The following is a 16,978-nucleotide window of genomic DNA, read 5'->3' as shown; positions in this document are numbered from 1 at the left end:
GAACATTGTCACAGAATTGTTGCTTTTCACTCAATCGAAAGACACATTAAAGTTTTCTGTAACTGATGTGTTTGTGTTATGTAACAAGTATTTTATCAGGTATTTTGGGAGTAAAAACAAAAACACATGATCTAGTGATTTCGGTGAACAAGTAAATAATTACAAATATAATTACAAACGTGGAGAATATTTGTGGGTAGTTGGGATTCTTAGGGAAAGGAGCACCCAAATTGATGGGTTATCCACAAATAGAGTCCACGAGAGAAGGCATGTTCTGTTTGGTTTGCCTTGGTGAAGGGAGATGGAAAGCAAATGCCAGTTTCTTGCCCTATGACAGCAGTTTCTTATGCTAAGGAAGTAATTGGCAAGGTTCTCTAGAAGTTATTCCTCATGGCATTATCGATAGTAGTAGAACTATTCGCATAAATATCTAACAGCAGGGAATTGATGAAAATTTTGAACCATACATTCATATATGATGGATTTCCTGTGCACCTATTAAAAGTGGTGCTTAAAGGGTGTTTTTTTCTTGAAATAGGATTATGAGTCATTGTTTCCTGAAATTTTTTCTGGCAGACTTTGTAATCAGAACAGCAAAAACTATAAAATCAGTGTCATTGAGGCCATTTTGAGTAATCTACCTTCCTGAGGCCCTATCCTCTCAAGAAGACTTTAGACTGCTCATAGCCACTACTGCCCAGCTCTAATATTCCTTTGATCCTAATCTGGGATAGTAGAGTTTGCAACTGTGTTCACCTTGTCTCTAGCATTGAGTTGGTTGTTCTCTGCCTTGGAATTCATAATCCCTTTCCTCCCCCTTACCTGCCACTGCAGATCCATTGTCATACCCAGCACAATAGCATGTGTCTTCATTCCTTCCTTATATTAGTTTTAGATGAGATGATGACCTAGAGTTCTTTGTTATTTGCTTCACTGCCTCATAATACCTACTGACTCATTAGTCCGCCCACCTCCCCTTGACCGTAAGACTCAATTTCCTCATTTCCAGTCTATGCACTCTCAATCTTTTCTGTCTTTCTCATCAGTAGTTCTCATTGTTGTTGAAAATGCAGCTGTATAATCTTAGTGCCCCCACCTACCATTTTGCACCTGCTCTTGCTCTGTATCTTGTTTTCTGAGTGGCGCCACCCTGTCGCTTCTTCAAGCTGCCAAGGAACCAGGAGAAAGGCCGAAAGAATTGTTTATTGCTTCCATGTTTCATTGATATCTGTATTTGGTTCATGCTGAAAAACCATATTCCTCAATGTGACCCAAAACACAATGAGAAGTGCTTCAGAAGTTTACCAAGTTTTTTACTCTTTATTCTACTTTTTAATCTTTTCTGTTGGAATTAATTTTTCTTCCTACTGAGTCATTTGTCCTTGATTATTTAGTAGGTGTTCCTTACAATCCTGCTACTTGGTTCTGTTTTATTGTTTACAGTGGTCAAGCTTTTCTCCCACTCACTGCCAATCAGATTCTTGCCCATCTCCTGCAGTTCCGGGAGACTTGATGTGGGATGTGATGCTTTTGTTCTGGATGCTCCTCTGCTTCTGTTTCTGCTCAGAGGCCAGTCTTTAGCTGCTTCTGCCCTGGAGCATAGATCATGAAACTGTGCATCCAGGAAAGCCAACAAACCTCATTGTTTTGCCCTACAGTCACTTTGGCATTGTCACTGTCTCCAATTTGAAATATTTTCACTGTTCCGCATTAATCAGTCAGTTACCAAGCATTTGTTCAGCTTTACTTGGCACACTTTAATTGAATTAGATGGCCCTGCATTTATATAATTATGGAAAGATTGCTGTCTGTTAAATACTATAATAAACATTAAGGGCAGAATACAAACCCTCAAGGGACCTGTAGTCTAGATACAGAAATAAAGATTAACACATGAAACAATTTGGAAGTCATATGTTGCAGTTTATAATTACATGCTGAACTGAGTGATACCTGCACACAACGCGCGCGCACACACACACACACACACACAAATTATACTATCATTTCAAAGGAGTTCACCTAGGACTCCAGGTTACAAATTTCTGTTGTCCCGACTATTTTATGATTGTAGTGAGGTTGTGGCTACAGATAGGTGATACTCTTTTCACTGTAGTGTTGACCTAGAACGACAAGTGGAATCAAGGGGAAAGCAAAAGCCCAGGGGACACATATAATTAATTACTTGCATGTAGGGGGCATGAAGGAAATGGGCCTAATTGGATTAGGGGTAACATGGAAATCATGTGGATACGTAAACTGGGGCCACATGGTCAGGACCCATGAAAGCCAAGTCTGAGAATTTCCACTTGATTTCACAAGCTGGTTAGTTGTCTTTTGTTTGGGGTATAAGTAGGGGAGGAAAATGATGACGTCGATTTTTATTAAGAAGTGATGTGGTAATGGTGTGCAGTATTCAGTCAAAGTGTGTGTAGCTTCAAAAGGAATTGAATGAATTTAGTTAAGATATCCCTGGGTGAGGGCCTAGACCAAGAGGGTTCCAAAAGGGCCAAGTGAGCACAATTATGAAAGAAGAATGTTGGACGTAGGGGTAAAGCAAAAGCAGAGTGAAGAGACATCATGGAGCCTGCTTGCCAGGAAAGCATTGTTAAAAGGAAGTTATAGATGAGGAGACGTGTTCAGGGGTCCTGATCTCTCTCAGCTCTGTAGCCTCCTTGCCCCACCATCTCCCTGCCACCTATTGCATGTCATTTCTGCTTTCTATCATTTTATTTTCTTTAGATCTCTTTCATGTATGAAAGTAGTTCTTTTTGTAAAACTCTGTTGAAAGCTCCTGCTCCCTCAAAAAATTCACAGATACTTTAGGGTGGATCAGAGATATTTCTAGCATCCGAGCTAACGCTCACTATGTCCCCAGGTTAAGAATTCCTGATGTGATAACTATTTTATGATTGTGATAAGGTTGGATCTAGCCATAAATCCTTTGAGTTTCTTTGTAAGCTGACAAAAATGTTTGTTCAGAATAACAACCTACCATCGTTGAATTGGCAGTAAGATGAAGGCCTGTTCGTTGGCACGGGAGGGACTTTTACTGTGGTGCTCAGACATCCAGCTTGGAGAGCATTGGTCTTGGAATTTTCTGGATGAACTAGGGACTGCAAACCTAAGAGCAGACTCTTCCTTGGCATGAAATGTATGCGGGTTCTAATCTGGTGCTGAGGCCATGGAGATGATCTCCCTGCAAAAATGTCATCTGCCTTTGCAAAGTTGTAGGTTTTTTCTTCTATAGGAAAAGCAGCAGCTAATATGTGAGAATTTCAAACTTTGCTGTTTAAAGAAAGCAGAGTTTTCCAGTGGTCTGAATAGAGTTCATCTTCCCACCCTGTAGTACCATACAGCCCTGTGGCTCCTAGAAACAACCTAGAAAGCTGAGTGTTCATCCTTCTGTCGCCCTGCCACTCCTTGGCATGTGTGCAGATATATACTTACTTTCCCTGACTGGTGATGATGTTTATCCGTTATTGACACTGGTAGTCTTTGCTGTCTTTGTACTGCTGCATCTTGGAGAAGAAAGCTTCTGAGAGGAGTAGGCTATGTTCTGTCCCACTGCTTCCTTTCTCCTGGCTGGCCTGCACACCAACCTGCCTTTGTGAGAAGCCACTATTAAGCAGACACAGCAGGAGAAGTTTAAAAGTCAGGAGTTTCATTCCTTGCCTAATGAAAAGGGATGCAGAGCTGTGGCTGAGGCCTACAGGGAAAGGCAGTGTGGGGAGCGGAAGTTAGTGTTTGCTCTGTGGAGCAGATACAGTGGAAGCCAGCCTGCGGTCTGCCTACCTTCCCACGTCGCAAAGACAGAGCTCCACAAATCTATCCCAGAGAAACTGGGTTATGTGAGATGCAAAGGAGAACCCCACTGAGAGGGGGTAGCAAGGCAGCACACCTTGTTTTCAGCAGAGCCTGGGTCTCCATGTCATGTATCCTCGTAGCCTGGAATAAAGTTGTACTCTCCCTTTGCAGATAGCGGTGGCAGGCCTCCCCTCAGCATTTGCTCCTCTCCTCTGTGATATTGATTCCTGAATTCCTACTTCCCCCAGATACTCTGTCGTGGAGAATCTCTTGCTGTGGCATCAGACTTGTGACAAGCAGAGGGAGGTTTTTTGGAAATGGCTCACTCAGTGACATTCCTGCAACAGTGTGGGAACCAGAAGCAAAGCAGCCTCCGCACAGGGAAGGAGACCTGTGCTGCCGCAGGTTATTCTGCTCTTTTCTCACAGATCCTTCCCACTTGGCAGCCTGGGTCTAGTATGCTGCTAAGAGGCTAGAGTGCTTCCTAGGTGGGCATATTTGAATTTAGTGATTAACTACCTATTGTTAACTTTGAACTTTGCTTCTCTTTTACGAAGAATTAACAAAATAAGCACTACTTCTCGGTTCATATATGACGGTACAGTGCTACTTTCTTGCTGCCTCTTGAATGTGCCAGAAGTTGGTCGAGTTTAATGATAATATTTTAAGTGTGAAAAAATTGTCTTTGGACGTTTTCCCAAAATTTATGCCAGAACACAAACACGTATCCAATAATATGCTTTTTAGAAACAGGGTAGAACATGAATAATATTAATACTAAGACAATTTTAAAGAATTGTTTTGGTGTTATTGTTTTAAATGTCATATGTACACTATTATCCACATATTCCGGTTTCTGATGTTAATTTTTTCCTCTTTGGTAGCGTATTTAGTCTTGGTTAAGTCCTAGATTTCTGCTTATAGCACAGAGCTACTTTGTGGTCACAGAAAGAAAGCAGAATTATAGTTTCCCACCTCACTGCTTTTGCCTTGAGGATCTTTGCTTTCTAACTTACTGCTCAGGCCCTGTTCTTTTTTTCCCAAAGCATGTGAGATGTTCTCCAGCCCCAGGAAAGGCCACGATTTCAGCAGTGCTCTAACTTGAACCTGTCTGTTTACAGAACAGATCTATTTATTTTGGTTGTCCTTGTTGTTAAAGGATAAGGCTGTAGGCATTTAGTGCCCCAGAGGACCTGCAGAATGCTTTGCAGGCCTTGCCTTGAAGGAGGTAAGGTACGGTCAGGGTGGGAAAGAGCTTGTCTTGCTTCACAGAAGCTTCGATCTTAAAGGCTGCTCCTTCCAATTTGCAGTAGCAAAATAAGGAGAGCTTGTTGGTGGCAGAGGAGGTTATAGAAATAGGACATGCAAGATGTAAGCAGGGCTTTGGGAGGTGGAAGAGTTGGGTTGTTAGTTGGCTTCTAGCCACCAACCTCTAGTCTTTCGCTGGTAGCTTGCAAATCCCAAGGGGTGAGGGGCAAAGCTTGAGAATCGGCCTTGGTTGCTGACCACTAACAGGATCCCTAAATGGTAAATCACTAGAGGAAATTGTAAAGGGAAATATTTTTACCCATTTACAATTTATTTTATTTTATTTTATTTTATTTTATTTTATTTATTTATTTATTTAGTTGAGACAGAGTCTCGCTCTTTCACCCAGGTTAGAATGCAGTGGAGTGATCTTGGCTCACTGCAACCTCCACCTCCCGGGTTCAAGCAATTCTCCTGCCTCAGCTTCCCAAGTAGCTAGGATTACAGGTGCGTACCACCACACCTGGCTGACTTTTTTTTTTTTTTTTTAATGGAGTCTCTCCCCCAGGCTGGAGTGTAGTTGCGCAGTCTCGGCTCCCTGCAACCACCACCTCCCGGGTTCAGGGAATTCTCCTGCCTCAGCCTCCTGAGTAGCTGGGATTACAGATACCTGCCACCACACCCAGCTAATTTTTTTTGTATTTTTAGTAGAGACAGGGTTTCATTATATTGGCCAGGCTGGTCTCGAACTCCTGACCTTGGGATCCGCCTGCCTCGGCCTCCCAAAGTGCTGAGATTAAAGGCTTGAGCCACCGCACCCAGCCCGATTTTTTTTTTTTTTTTTTTTTTTTTTTAAAATTAGAGACAGGGTTTTGCATATTGGTCAGACTGATCGCAAACTCCTGACCTCAAGTGATCTGCCTGCCTCGGCCTCCCAAAGTGCTGGAATTACAGGTGTGAACCACTGCACCTGGCCCCATTTACAGTTTCTAAAGTTGAAGCCCTTGATTCAAATTCAGAAGGAGCCACGGGATTCAAGGAGCTTGGAAGTGCTGTCTTTCAGTTAGCATTTCAGATCAGAGTGAGAGAGAGGCTGTGATTTTTATTTTATTAACTCAGTACTTGCCCATATCAGGGATTAGAAACTAGATATTAGGAAAACTTTTGTTGTTTCTGAATCAGAAGCATTTCAAATTAGTTGAATGAGGGACAGATCCCCTGGGATGAAGGAAGGGGGCTCAGGTAGGTGATAAAGGCCCAAGTGTGAAAGAAATATGACTATTCTACCTAGCACTGAGCAATACCCACCCAATTTGGCTTATAAGGGTTTACTTTAGAAAGTGATGACCCTGAAAGTAACCCCTGCAGAAGTGTGTCCTGTACCTGTGTTCCTTGAGTGAGTTCCTGAAAGGAAAGAAGTGAAAATCTGGCTGACAGTGTGAGGGTCCCTGACATTTGGCCCTGGGCTGGGCAGCTTTCTCAACACTTCCTCTGGAATTCAAAAACCCTAAAAAGTCGAGTCTCCATAGATAAGATTCGTAGGAACATCCCCTAATCCCTAGTTCTCTATCTCTAAGCTCAGAACTCTTCCCTGCTATGTCTGCAGGCTGGCGGTATACAAGAAGGCCCTTATACAACAGTGTACGGACCAAGTGATTCACCAGTCAGTTTTTATTCTGTGGTCCTTCATTGTTATACCAGTGATCATACCTAGTGAGGCATAGGCTTTTGTCCCCAGAGCTGCCACTCAGAGGATTGGGTGATTAGAGCAAACCAACCCATGTCTGAGCTTGGCAGAGTCCCAGAGTTCCCTGTTAAATCTCCTCTTATTATAGCTGAGACTGATTGAAAATGAGACTTAATGTCAGTTACGTAGCATTTGCTAATTTTTTTCCCTACTGTTAAATAACTTTTCTCTACAGTATTGCTGCATTCAGGGCAACTTATCTTTTTACCTGGGAGGAACTTATTTCCATTAGAATTGGAACACTAGCCACATATTTTGCATTTAAAATGTTTCATGTGATTAAACACAGAAGAAACGTTATTACTTCTGTTTCTTAGGCATGTGCTTCTCTAACTGATTCTTCTTTTGTGCCTGGAACAATGCCTTTAATTTGGAAACAAGTGAGGGAGCCCTCTGATTACTAAGTACACTGTTAGTGGAAACTGGCAGCCACGTGCTGGTAACTGGGCTTAAGAGAAGAGCAGCTTTATAATCCCCCCTCCACCAAATCCTCTTGCACGGACTGGCTACTCAGCACTGTACAGTGTGACTTGGGTAGTCATGCATACCCACTTCAACAACCCTCACTTCTCTCTTCATTTTCACACCCTCCTACCCCTTCCCATTGTGATTCTTATTTTAATCGGTTTTTCTCTTCTTCCTTAACAGAGCTATTAAGAATGGCAAAGGATTGCATAGCAAGAAGGAAGTGCCTATCCACCGTGTCGCAGATATATCTGGGGTGAGTCGAGTCCCTGAATCAAACTGTGTGGCTCAGAGGCTCAAGAGCGTGTCTGCATATTTGCTGAAGGACCTCAGCTTATGTGTTTCCTCTAGCTCGCTTCTTTTCAGGCACTGACTGTGACTTTTTTTCCCCTCTGCCTGGGGCATCTACTTAGGTATCTATAGGGAGCCTGTTTTATAATCTGGAAAAGCAGAATTAACTTCATTCTTTTTCTTTACCTGAACTGTCTCTATGTTGCTTTTTCATTTTTAATTACTGTATTTTGAGTTTGGAAGGTAGTTCTTCTCAGTTGTATTAAAATAAAATTGCCTCTTTTTAAAACCCCTGTCCAGTTCTTGCTGTGAGTGGGAAGTCTTAGTGGCAAAAGGTCAAGTATAGGTTTCAGGAGAAGGATATGAATTCATCATGATTTCCTCATGACCTCTTGTTCCTCTGCTTGCCTGTGAGTGGGACAGAATGGAGAAATGTATGAACATCCTTTGAGATAATACATATAGATAATAAAGAAGAATCAATGGCACCAATATTTTAGAGCTCCCAGTAGGCTGTGTCCAAATGATTCTTTAGCTGTAAGGACTTTACCTTTGAGTGTTTAGGGTCTCTTTGGCTGAATAGATCCGTTTGATAGTTGAGATAGTTTATTCATTTAGTCAATAAGTGTTTATTGAGTGCCTGCTGTATGCCAGGAATTGCTCTAAGCACTAGGAATATAACAATGAAGAAAACTGCTGAACTCCCTACATTCAAGTGGAAAAGGGAGGCAGTTACAATGTCAGGTAGCGAAAACTACTGTGAAGAGAAATAAAACTGGCCAAGGGGATAGTGAGTGGTGTAAGTGCTGATTTTGATCAGGTGGCCAGGAAAGGCACTCTATTGCTGAGACATACACCATCCATTTCAACACCACAGTCACTAATGGTTAAGGAGAGGTTCAGGTCTGTGCCATGCATAGGGAAGATGCCCAGGGGAGATGAAGCCCAGGGGAGATGGAAGGAGGAAGAGCTGGTAAATCTTAGCTTAGGCACTCAGGGAATTTGCCTTGGGCACTGAGAAGAAAATACTAGTATAAACAAAAGTGCTAGAGCTCAGCCTAGGCTGCAGGAGTGATGAATCAGAGTGTATTATATTCCTGTTATGTGGTGTGCCCAGGCCTGGCTGAGGCTTTTTCTGTTGCTCCTGGTGATTGCTTGCTACAAATGTGTCTGGCAGGCTCCCCCTTGTCTGGGTATAGTGGTCCCCTGCTCATCTTAAACAGTGGGACTCTGTTGAGCTTTTCTTTCTGTATAACCAGTCACTACAGATTATAGGTTAAACAATGTTACCTATAACACATTAACTGGACTTCAGTCTAGAGGCTGGGGCCTCTGTTAAGTTGGTGAAGTAAAGTGATATGCACTTTTTGTGGCTTAGAATCCTGAGAAGCCCAGAAACCTGTAGCTAATGGCCTTTGAGCCACAGGTAACTATGGTGTATCTGCTAATGTTCATTTTTAACAGGTGTGACTCACCCAGTGCGATCTTACTTGGCCTATTTTCTGTGTAGCTTACCCAGCTGAGTTATTCTTTGCATATATATTATTAATATTTTTATGTATGTGTGCGGCATTCTCAACAATGCTTTCCTTAATATTGATCTTTTAGTAAAGCTGTTAAAGCTGTTATAGTAATAAAAGGACAAATTTTTGGCGATTCATCAGCAGGAGAAAAAAGTTACAAATGGTTTGGAAAATGCGATGAAAACCCTTCTACACAAAGGGCCAAATATGCCCATCCAAAAGCTTATGTGGGGCCCATACTCCAGGGCCTTCCAGAGGCTGATTTCAACCTTAGGGATAGTTTCATTTCTAGTTCTCATTTAACACCAGCAGTGAGGTGAAGCAACTCTAAGGAGGTTTTGAGGTTCAGGCACACCGGTCTCAGGGCTGTCCTCTCCGTACCCCTCAATGTAGTGTCCTAAATATCTTCATTGCTGTCTCTGAATCTTATGCTGCCTCCTGCCTTGGTGATTTCTGATGCTTTTTTTATTCCTTTATTTCTGTTGTCATTAGCAGTGGGTCTTGTGAAACGTGTCTTCATTTATTTATTTACTTCTATTCCTACCCCACCAACTTCCCCTTAAAGTCTAGCTCAGTTTCATAACAATTTTTATTATCTTTTCTGTCTCAATATTGGAGGATTGGTTTGCTCTTAAACATAAATGCCAATTAAATTTCTCTCAGTCACCACATAAAAGAGTAAAGCTTGGGCAAATGGGAGACTGAAAGTGAAAAAGCTGTTGGATTTAAATGGATGTCAGATATGACCTTGTCTGCCTGAATCACAAATTATTCACCTAAGATTGCAACTTTTTTGTGCCCTCTTTAATAGAGGAGTTTTGTCTTCTCCCACCTTCTAACCTTCCCTTCTTTCCATCACAGTGTTAAGTCTGTGTGTATGTTGGGTGCCCTTGTTCCATTTAAGTGAGATGTATGGGTTTTCTGCTTCCTGAAGCATGCTGGCAATTTTGCTGTCTGTGGGACAGGTGTGGGGTCAGATGGGCAAACGCTTACAGCCAGATGAAGAATAAACAGGGAAAAAGACAATGTAATGTACATATACGTAATGGTTTCACAGAGGTTTCTTAATCTTTTTTTAATCTTTAACTGTGTTACCTACTGCCCCAGATTGATGCCCCTCTTAGTTGCAGGCCATGATAAATGGAAGTTTTTGTTGAGCTGACAGTGTAGGCAATATGCTGCCGAAGTAATTTACAATAAACTGCTGTTTGTGCATAATACCTCTCACCACCCTCCTCTCCATCCCACTACACATCATTGGTGAAAAAACAGACATACGTAAGTGCACATTCTGTCTCCTAAACACTGTTAAGAAATGTGTTGTATGGAAGAGATTATATCATGATGGTGGGGCAAATAACCTGTAATTTTGTTCTAGTGTCAACTGCCTCCATCTTTAGGAGTTAGGTTTCCTTTTCCATTATCTCTTCTCCTGCCGTTTAAAAAATGATTTCACATTTCACAGATTTAAAAAATGATTTCACAGAGTAAGGGTCAGAGTGCGTTAAAATGCTTTTGTATGAAGACCTAGCAAATACAAGACCTGCTTGGCTGATTGCATGTGGTTGGAAGTGACTCATCTAAGCACAGGAGTGTGAGGTTGATGGCTTGCCTTGGAGGGTAAGTTACCAGCCTCTGTAGTGGCCAAATAAGCCGGCCTTCTTGTTTGTTATTACAGATGGGTTTTGATGTCAAAGTCAACTGAGTTTTGAGTTTTCCGTAAGATGGGCAGAACATCTGCATATAACACCAACTGAATGAACCCCCAGTTTCTCTAAGGCTTTGATAAAAACTTGGCCCACTAGACCAGGCGTGGTGGCTCACACCTATAATCCCAGCACTTTGGGAGGCCGAGGTGGGAGGATTGCTTAAGTTCAGGAATTCAAGACCAGCCTGGTCAATTTAGTGAGACCCCATCTCTACCAAAAATAAATAAATACGTGTGTGTGTGTGTGTGTGTATGTGTATGTTGACCCATCTGCATCTCTTACACCTATTTTTAGGGTAACCACTAAAGGAAGAAAATTACATACTCCCAAGCTGGTACTTTAGATCCTAAAGAAGTTACTGGTTTTTTTGTTATTTCCAATTTTTCACAGTATAGGTACTGGGCTATTAGAAGTACCAGCCACTGCTGCCATTTCTATCATAATCTGGTTTCCTTTCAGGCCAAAATGTTCCAGAGTGTGTAGAACCAGCTGAGAATTTGACTGACTTGGTACTAGGTCTTACTTGATTTGAAGGATGGTTCTGTGGTGACTGACTTCATACATCTGTGTTTTCATTATTAGTTGGTTTTGTTTTTCATTGATCCTGTCTCAGTTCCCTCCCTCACCAGCACAGAAAAAGTTGGAATATGCATGTCAGTGTTCTTTATCTCAAGTTTCTCAGCTGTTCTTTATCTTAGGTTTATTATTGTTTTTGCTGTAGCCTGCTCCGTAATAAATACAATCTTCTGCAGATACAGAGTGTAAAACAGGCAATAAAATGGGGCTGGTGCATGGCTTACTGTTGTTCTGGTAGATCAGACAAATCAATTATGGTTCTGAGATTAGAGAGAGCTCCCCACTCCTCGAGTTGCAGCCAGCCCTGTGAATGCTGATTTTACCTTTTACCTTTACCTCCACTTCTCCATCTTCCTCTTATATGGGAATAGGACTCAATGAGTCATAGTGTATATCTGAGTTTTCTTCTCTGTCCTTTTCCTTTTGTGTCTGTCCTCTGTGCATGAGAAGTTACGATTTTGTTTGATGGTACAAGAAGACAGCATCCTCTTCAGTCTTACTTCTGAAAGTCCCAGAATAGGGGTTGTCTTCTTTTCAATATATTCTGCCTTTTCATATTATGTAGTCCTGACAGTTCCTCTGTTGATTTCACTATTACAGTATTTATTCTCTTAATCCATGGGTCTTTTTATCTGTTAACTGCTGCTGTGCTCCTTTGGACGTGGCTTGGTTTCATGCTCATGTTACATAGCACTTTTTTATAACCACCTTTCTCCGTGACTGATTTTGTTGGAAATACATAGTATTACTGAATTTTTTTTTTTTTTTTTTTAAAGGAGACGGAGTCTCACTTTATCACCAAGACTGGACTGGAAGTACAGTGGCACAGTCATAGCTCACTGTGGCCTTGCACTCCTGGGCTCAAGCGATCCTCCTGACTCGACCTCCTGAGTAACGGGGTCTACAGGTGCATGCCATCACACCCGCAGGATCTTGCTATGTTGTCCAGGCTGATCTGAAACCCCTGGCCTCAAGTGATCCTCCCAGTTTGGCCTCCCAAAATATTGCTGTTATAGGCATGAACCACCACACCTAGCCTAAAAATTAAGCCATGGTTTGGAGTGATCCAGTGACTAGCTTTGGGGAAGGTGCAGGGCACAGGGGAAGAAGGTCAGACATTTGGTGCCCTGTTATTCATGAAACGAAGTCTTACAGAGTTGACCAGCAGGATTCTGACTTGCTAATATAAAGGATTGAAGTGTTCCTTTAAAACAGATAAGATTAAATCAATAGATAAGAAATATATTGGTAGACAGGGTTGGACTTTCTCCAGCATGTGCTCCTGACCTCTGCCTTCAGTTTCGGGTTTTCATTGCCCTCTTAAACTTTAGTAGCACTGTCATCCTTTCTTTGAGATTTCTGTAGGTGTTACCTTTCCTTAGCTCTTTTTGAATGTTTAGGCCTTGATGGAAGCATAAGAAAAAAAATAATATTCTTTTTGGCTAAAGAGAATTTTTAAAAGCCCAGGCACAGTGGCTCATGCCTGTAATCCCAGCACTTTGGGAGGCTGAGGTGGGCAGATCTCCTAAGGGTCAGGAGTTCAAGACCAGCCTGGCCAACATGGCGAAACCCCATCTCTCCTAAAAAAATACCAAAAAAATTAGCTGGGAGTGGTGGCGGGCACCTGTCATCCCAGCTACTTGGGAGGCTGAGGCAAGGAGAATTGCTTGAACCTGGGAGGCAGAGGTTGCAGTGAGCTAAGATAGCGCCACCGCACTCCAGCCTGAGTGACAGAGCGAGACTCCGTCTCAAAAAGAGAGAGAGAATTAAAAAGAGAAAAGAGTGGTTTGCCTGCTAAGTCTGAAGAAGATAAAAGGAGCAAAATCACCCAGGGGCTTTATGAGTTAGGTCTGTGTTAAATTGCAGTTTGTCTTCTATGTTTTCTGGCCCACCTAGTTTAGATTTATTTTTCTTACTCTCGTGATTCTAAAATTCCTTTCAGCTTTTTGTTTTTTCTAATCTCTGGTATTTGATGGCACAAATGCTCTCTGAGTGTATTTGTTTTTTTTGTTGTTTTAAATAGCCCTTACCTTTTTTACCCCCCTTGGCCCTACACCATGTTCTCACGTCTCTCTTGCCAACTGCAGTCTAAGTTACTGTCCAGATGGCACAACATCAAGGCCTGTGGTTCTGTCAGGTGGGTTTCTGTGACCTAGAGGGGTTGCCTAGCACTGGAGCTTCATTCACACATTAGCTGCTGGCTCCACTGCTGGGGTCTGCATTTGCTACTCTGAGAAAATTCCAAAGGAATTCTGGAAGAGCCAGCTTACTGTCTGCAGAACTTGCTCTCCACAGCAAGCAATGTGTGCTGTCAACCATATGGTTGGTCCCTTGACTGGAAGCCATGGTTGGTGGGAGTGTTGGGTTATCCTGGTGGCTTTCTTGCATCCCTGTTGTATTTGGTAGCTCAGGTTGTTACTAGTTTAGGAAAAGATATTGCTCTATTTCTCTCTTCTTCTTTCTTCAAGCAAAGTTTATTGAACTCTAGTTGGACTACAATGTGCAGGTGACTGGCTTGGATCCTCACTGCACAGAAACATGCCATCACCTCTGTGGCACACAACCTCTGATGCCAAAGTGGCAGCCACCTTGTAAGTTTCTCCCAGACTTTGGAAAAAACTTCAAACTCTTTCTTTTTTTTTTTTTTTTCTTTTCTCTTATATTTTTAATTTAATTTTTTTTTCAAAAAAATAGACATGCGGTCTCACTTGTTGTCCAGGCCGGTCTCAAACTCCTGAGCTCAAGTGACCCTCCCACCTCAGCCTTCCAAAGTGCTGGGATTGCAGGAGTGAGCCCCCATGCCTGGCCTCTTTTCTCTCTCTCTGTTTTTTATTTTATTTTATTTTATTTTTTGTTGAGACAGAGTCTTGCTCTGTTGCCCAGGCTGGAATGCAGTGGCGCCCTCTCAGCTCACTGCAACCTCCACCTCCCAGATTCAAGCAATTCTCCTGCCTCAGCCTCCTGAGTAGCTGGGATTACAGGCACACGCCACCACACCCAGCTAGTTTTTGTGTTTTTGATAGAGAGGGTTTCACCATGTTGGTCAGGCTGGTGTTGAACTCCCGACCTCAGGTGATCCGCCCGCCTCAGCCTCCCAAAGTGCTGGGATTACAGGCATGAGCCACCATGTCCGGCCCTCTTTTCTCTTTTCACCTCTTCTATAATATGTCTCTGCTAAGAGTTGGATGTTACTAAGAAGACCTTGATCTTGATTCTACCAGAGAGTTGCTTCAGCCAATTGCTCTCACCCTTGTGATGGAAAGCATTGCTTTATTGTGTTGGGAGTTTTTTTGCCCATAGTTTGTTTCTTTTTCTCTTTTTTTCCTTTATTTCTTTTTTAAGATGAGATCTTACTATGTTGCCCAGGCTGGACTCAAACTCCTGGGCTCAAGAGGTCCTCCTGCCTCAACCTCGCAAGTAACTGGAACTTACAGGCGTGAGCCACCACACCTGGCTGTCCATAGTTTCTTTGTTCATATGAGTTCTGTGCAACCACTTTGTTTTTTGAAACTCCCCTGTTCATATTTGCCAGAACTACAGGGCCATCCTTCTCTTAAATAAATTTGAAAGCATTTTTTATTTACCTGGGAATTTTTTCAAAATTTCATTGCAGCAGATACCACAGTTAGTGATAATTGTGTTTCAGTACCTCCTTTTATAGATTTTAGTCCACTTTTTGACTGAGTTGTGTTGTTTTTGGAGGGCACCAAATTTAGGACATGGTTTCTCACTTCTTTTATTTCGCTTCTATTAATTGGGCTGTTTTGCATCTTTGTAGATAGAGATGTAGAAATGTGGTCCTGAAGAGATACAATTGATTTCCACCCTGTAAGAGAAATGATTTCAAACTTTACATTTTTACTCCTTCGTTTGACTTTGTTTTTGCAACTTTAGCAAATTCACCTCAGTATTCCTAGTAACTTAATTTATATCTGTTCTTTAGTCTCTTTGAGCCTTTCTGGTTCCCTTATTAATTAGTGGGGTCAAAATGAAATTTTCTCTATGAAGTTTATTTTATAGTTGAATAAGAGTCGAGATTTTACCTTACTGAAAATTATCTTTTAACAGGGGAAACAATTGTAGAAGCAAGAGAAATACAAAACCACGTATATGGTGGGCAGTAAATGATTATAGAATTATATGCTTTGAAAATCTTAGTTTTGTTGCCTCCTCTGTACCTGGAAACATGAACAATAATTTGGCTGTGAAAGTCCTAAAAAAAAAAAAATTTTCGAAAGTGAATATGTCTCTTTCATCTGCATCATGTCTGGTTCCAAGTCTGTAGCTTACTTGGTTTAGCTTTTTGTTCAGAACAGTCTTGTCTTGGAAAATTCAGGCACCAGAGCAAATAACCTTGAGGTAGGGAGCTAGGATTGGACTTCGAAAGCAGGGCACAGCTTCTTGTCCATTGGTGTGAGTGTCCTAGCTCTGCAATTCAACACCTCTGAGAAAATGTTTACTCAGGTGAGCTGCCCAGAGGTGGAGCACTATTAGAGACAGGGCTTCTTTATTTGTTCCTTCTTATATAACAAAAATATCTTCCTCCCAGTATAGTCAGTAGCATGTCACTGTCATGGATTCTATTATCAGGAAGCTTTCTGCCATAAATTTTTCTGGTTTCCTTCTGCTTCCTTGTTTAACTGTGCCTTCACAAACAGGAGTGCATGCAAATGAGCTCCTCAGCAACAGGGTCCTAGCATTCATTGAAGTGTACTGAGCTATAATGATTTTTTCCTTTCTTCTTTGTTCAAAGACATGAGAAAGGAAATTGAGGGAGTTAGGAACATTTGTTCCAAATAAAATAGCATCTTTTTCCAAAGAGAGTTCTTCTGGCCATAGATTCGGCTATAGCTGGTCCAGGCTCTTCGATTGTTCTCTTTCCCATTCTCTGGGTGCATGTAGATAACACTCTGTGATTCTATTTTATGGGTCCAAATTGGTTAAATGAGCCCATTACAGGGATGAATGTAAGTATATTTTGGAGGCAGTTGACAAAATTTCTGATTCCCAGGTTGAGGTGTGTGATTGGATTGTCTGATCTGTCCCATGGCTGCTGAGTGATGTGATAAAACTTGAAATATTTCTGCATAGCCCCAGATTCACTCTCCACTTTACCATCATAACACTACTTAGCCTTGGATTGAACTCATTGTGTCCTGTGGCTATTGCTTATGTAAACATTTCAAAGTAAGTAATTTTACTAACATAGACATTCTGCTTACTTGTATTTTAAGTCTTTATTTAGCATGCTTACAACATATTCCCTACAGAATACGTCGTACAGAATTTTGGACACTCCTTGCAGTGTTAACATCCAGATATTTTGAAATTAGAGCCCAGGGTTGCTTTGAAATGCCCTGGTAGTTTTCTGCCTCAGTTGTTCAGGAAATGGTGTTCTCAGGAAGAAATTATAGAATTCCTAATACAATATTGAATTTGGAAGGGGCCTGAAAATGTAAGCTATTACCAAGATTTCTAATTTGGAGGAAGGCCTGTGTTCTATTGATTTGCATTACTGCAACATCGCCAGATACTTCACCCACAGTAGAGCCCATTTATTTTCTTTATATCGTATTCATCTCCTCCACTACTTAAGGTCCTCAGTTGACTGA

At 41.7% G+C, this 16,978-nt stretch overlaps 1 protein-coding gene across 1 annotated transcript in view; it reads left to right on the top strand.

Moving 5' to 3' along the window:
• SND1 (staphylococcal nuclease and tudor domain containing 1) overlaps nucleotides 1–16,978 on the top strand; it is a 438,879-nt gene that overhangs the window by 245,580 nt on the left and 176,321 nt on the right. The window contains exon 14 of the mRNA XM_017957142.2: nucleotides 7,451–7,523. Within this exon, the coding sequence (XP_017812631.1) occupies nucleotides 7,451–7,523 (73 nt within the window). The remainder of the gene's footprint in view (nucleotides 1–7,450; nucleotides 7,524–16,978) is intronic.

The sequence above is a fragment of the Papio anubis genome, chromosome 4 (assembly GCF_008728515.1).
Source record: "Papio anubis isolate 15944 chromosome 4, Panubis1.0, whole genome shotgun sequence".
Taxonomy (NCBI): Eukaryota; Metazoa; Chordata; class Mammalia; order Primates; family Cercopithecidae; genus Papio; species Papio anubis.
This window is presented reverse-complemented; position numbering and strand designations above follow the sequence as displayed.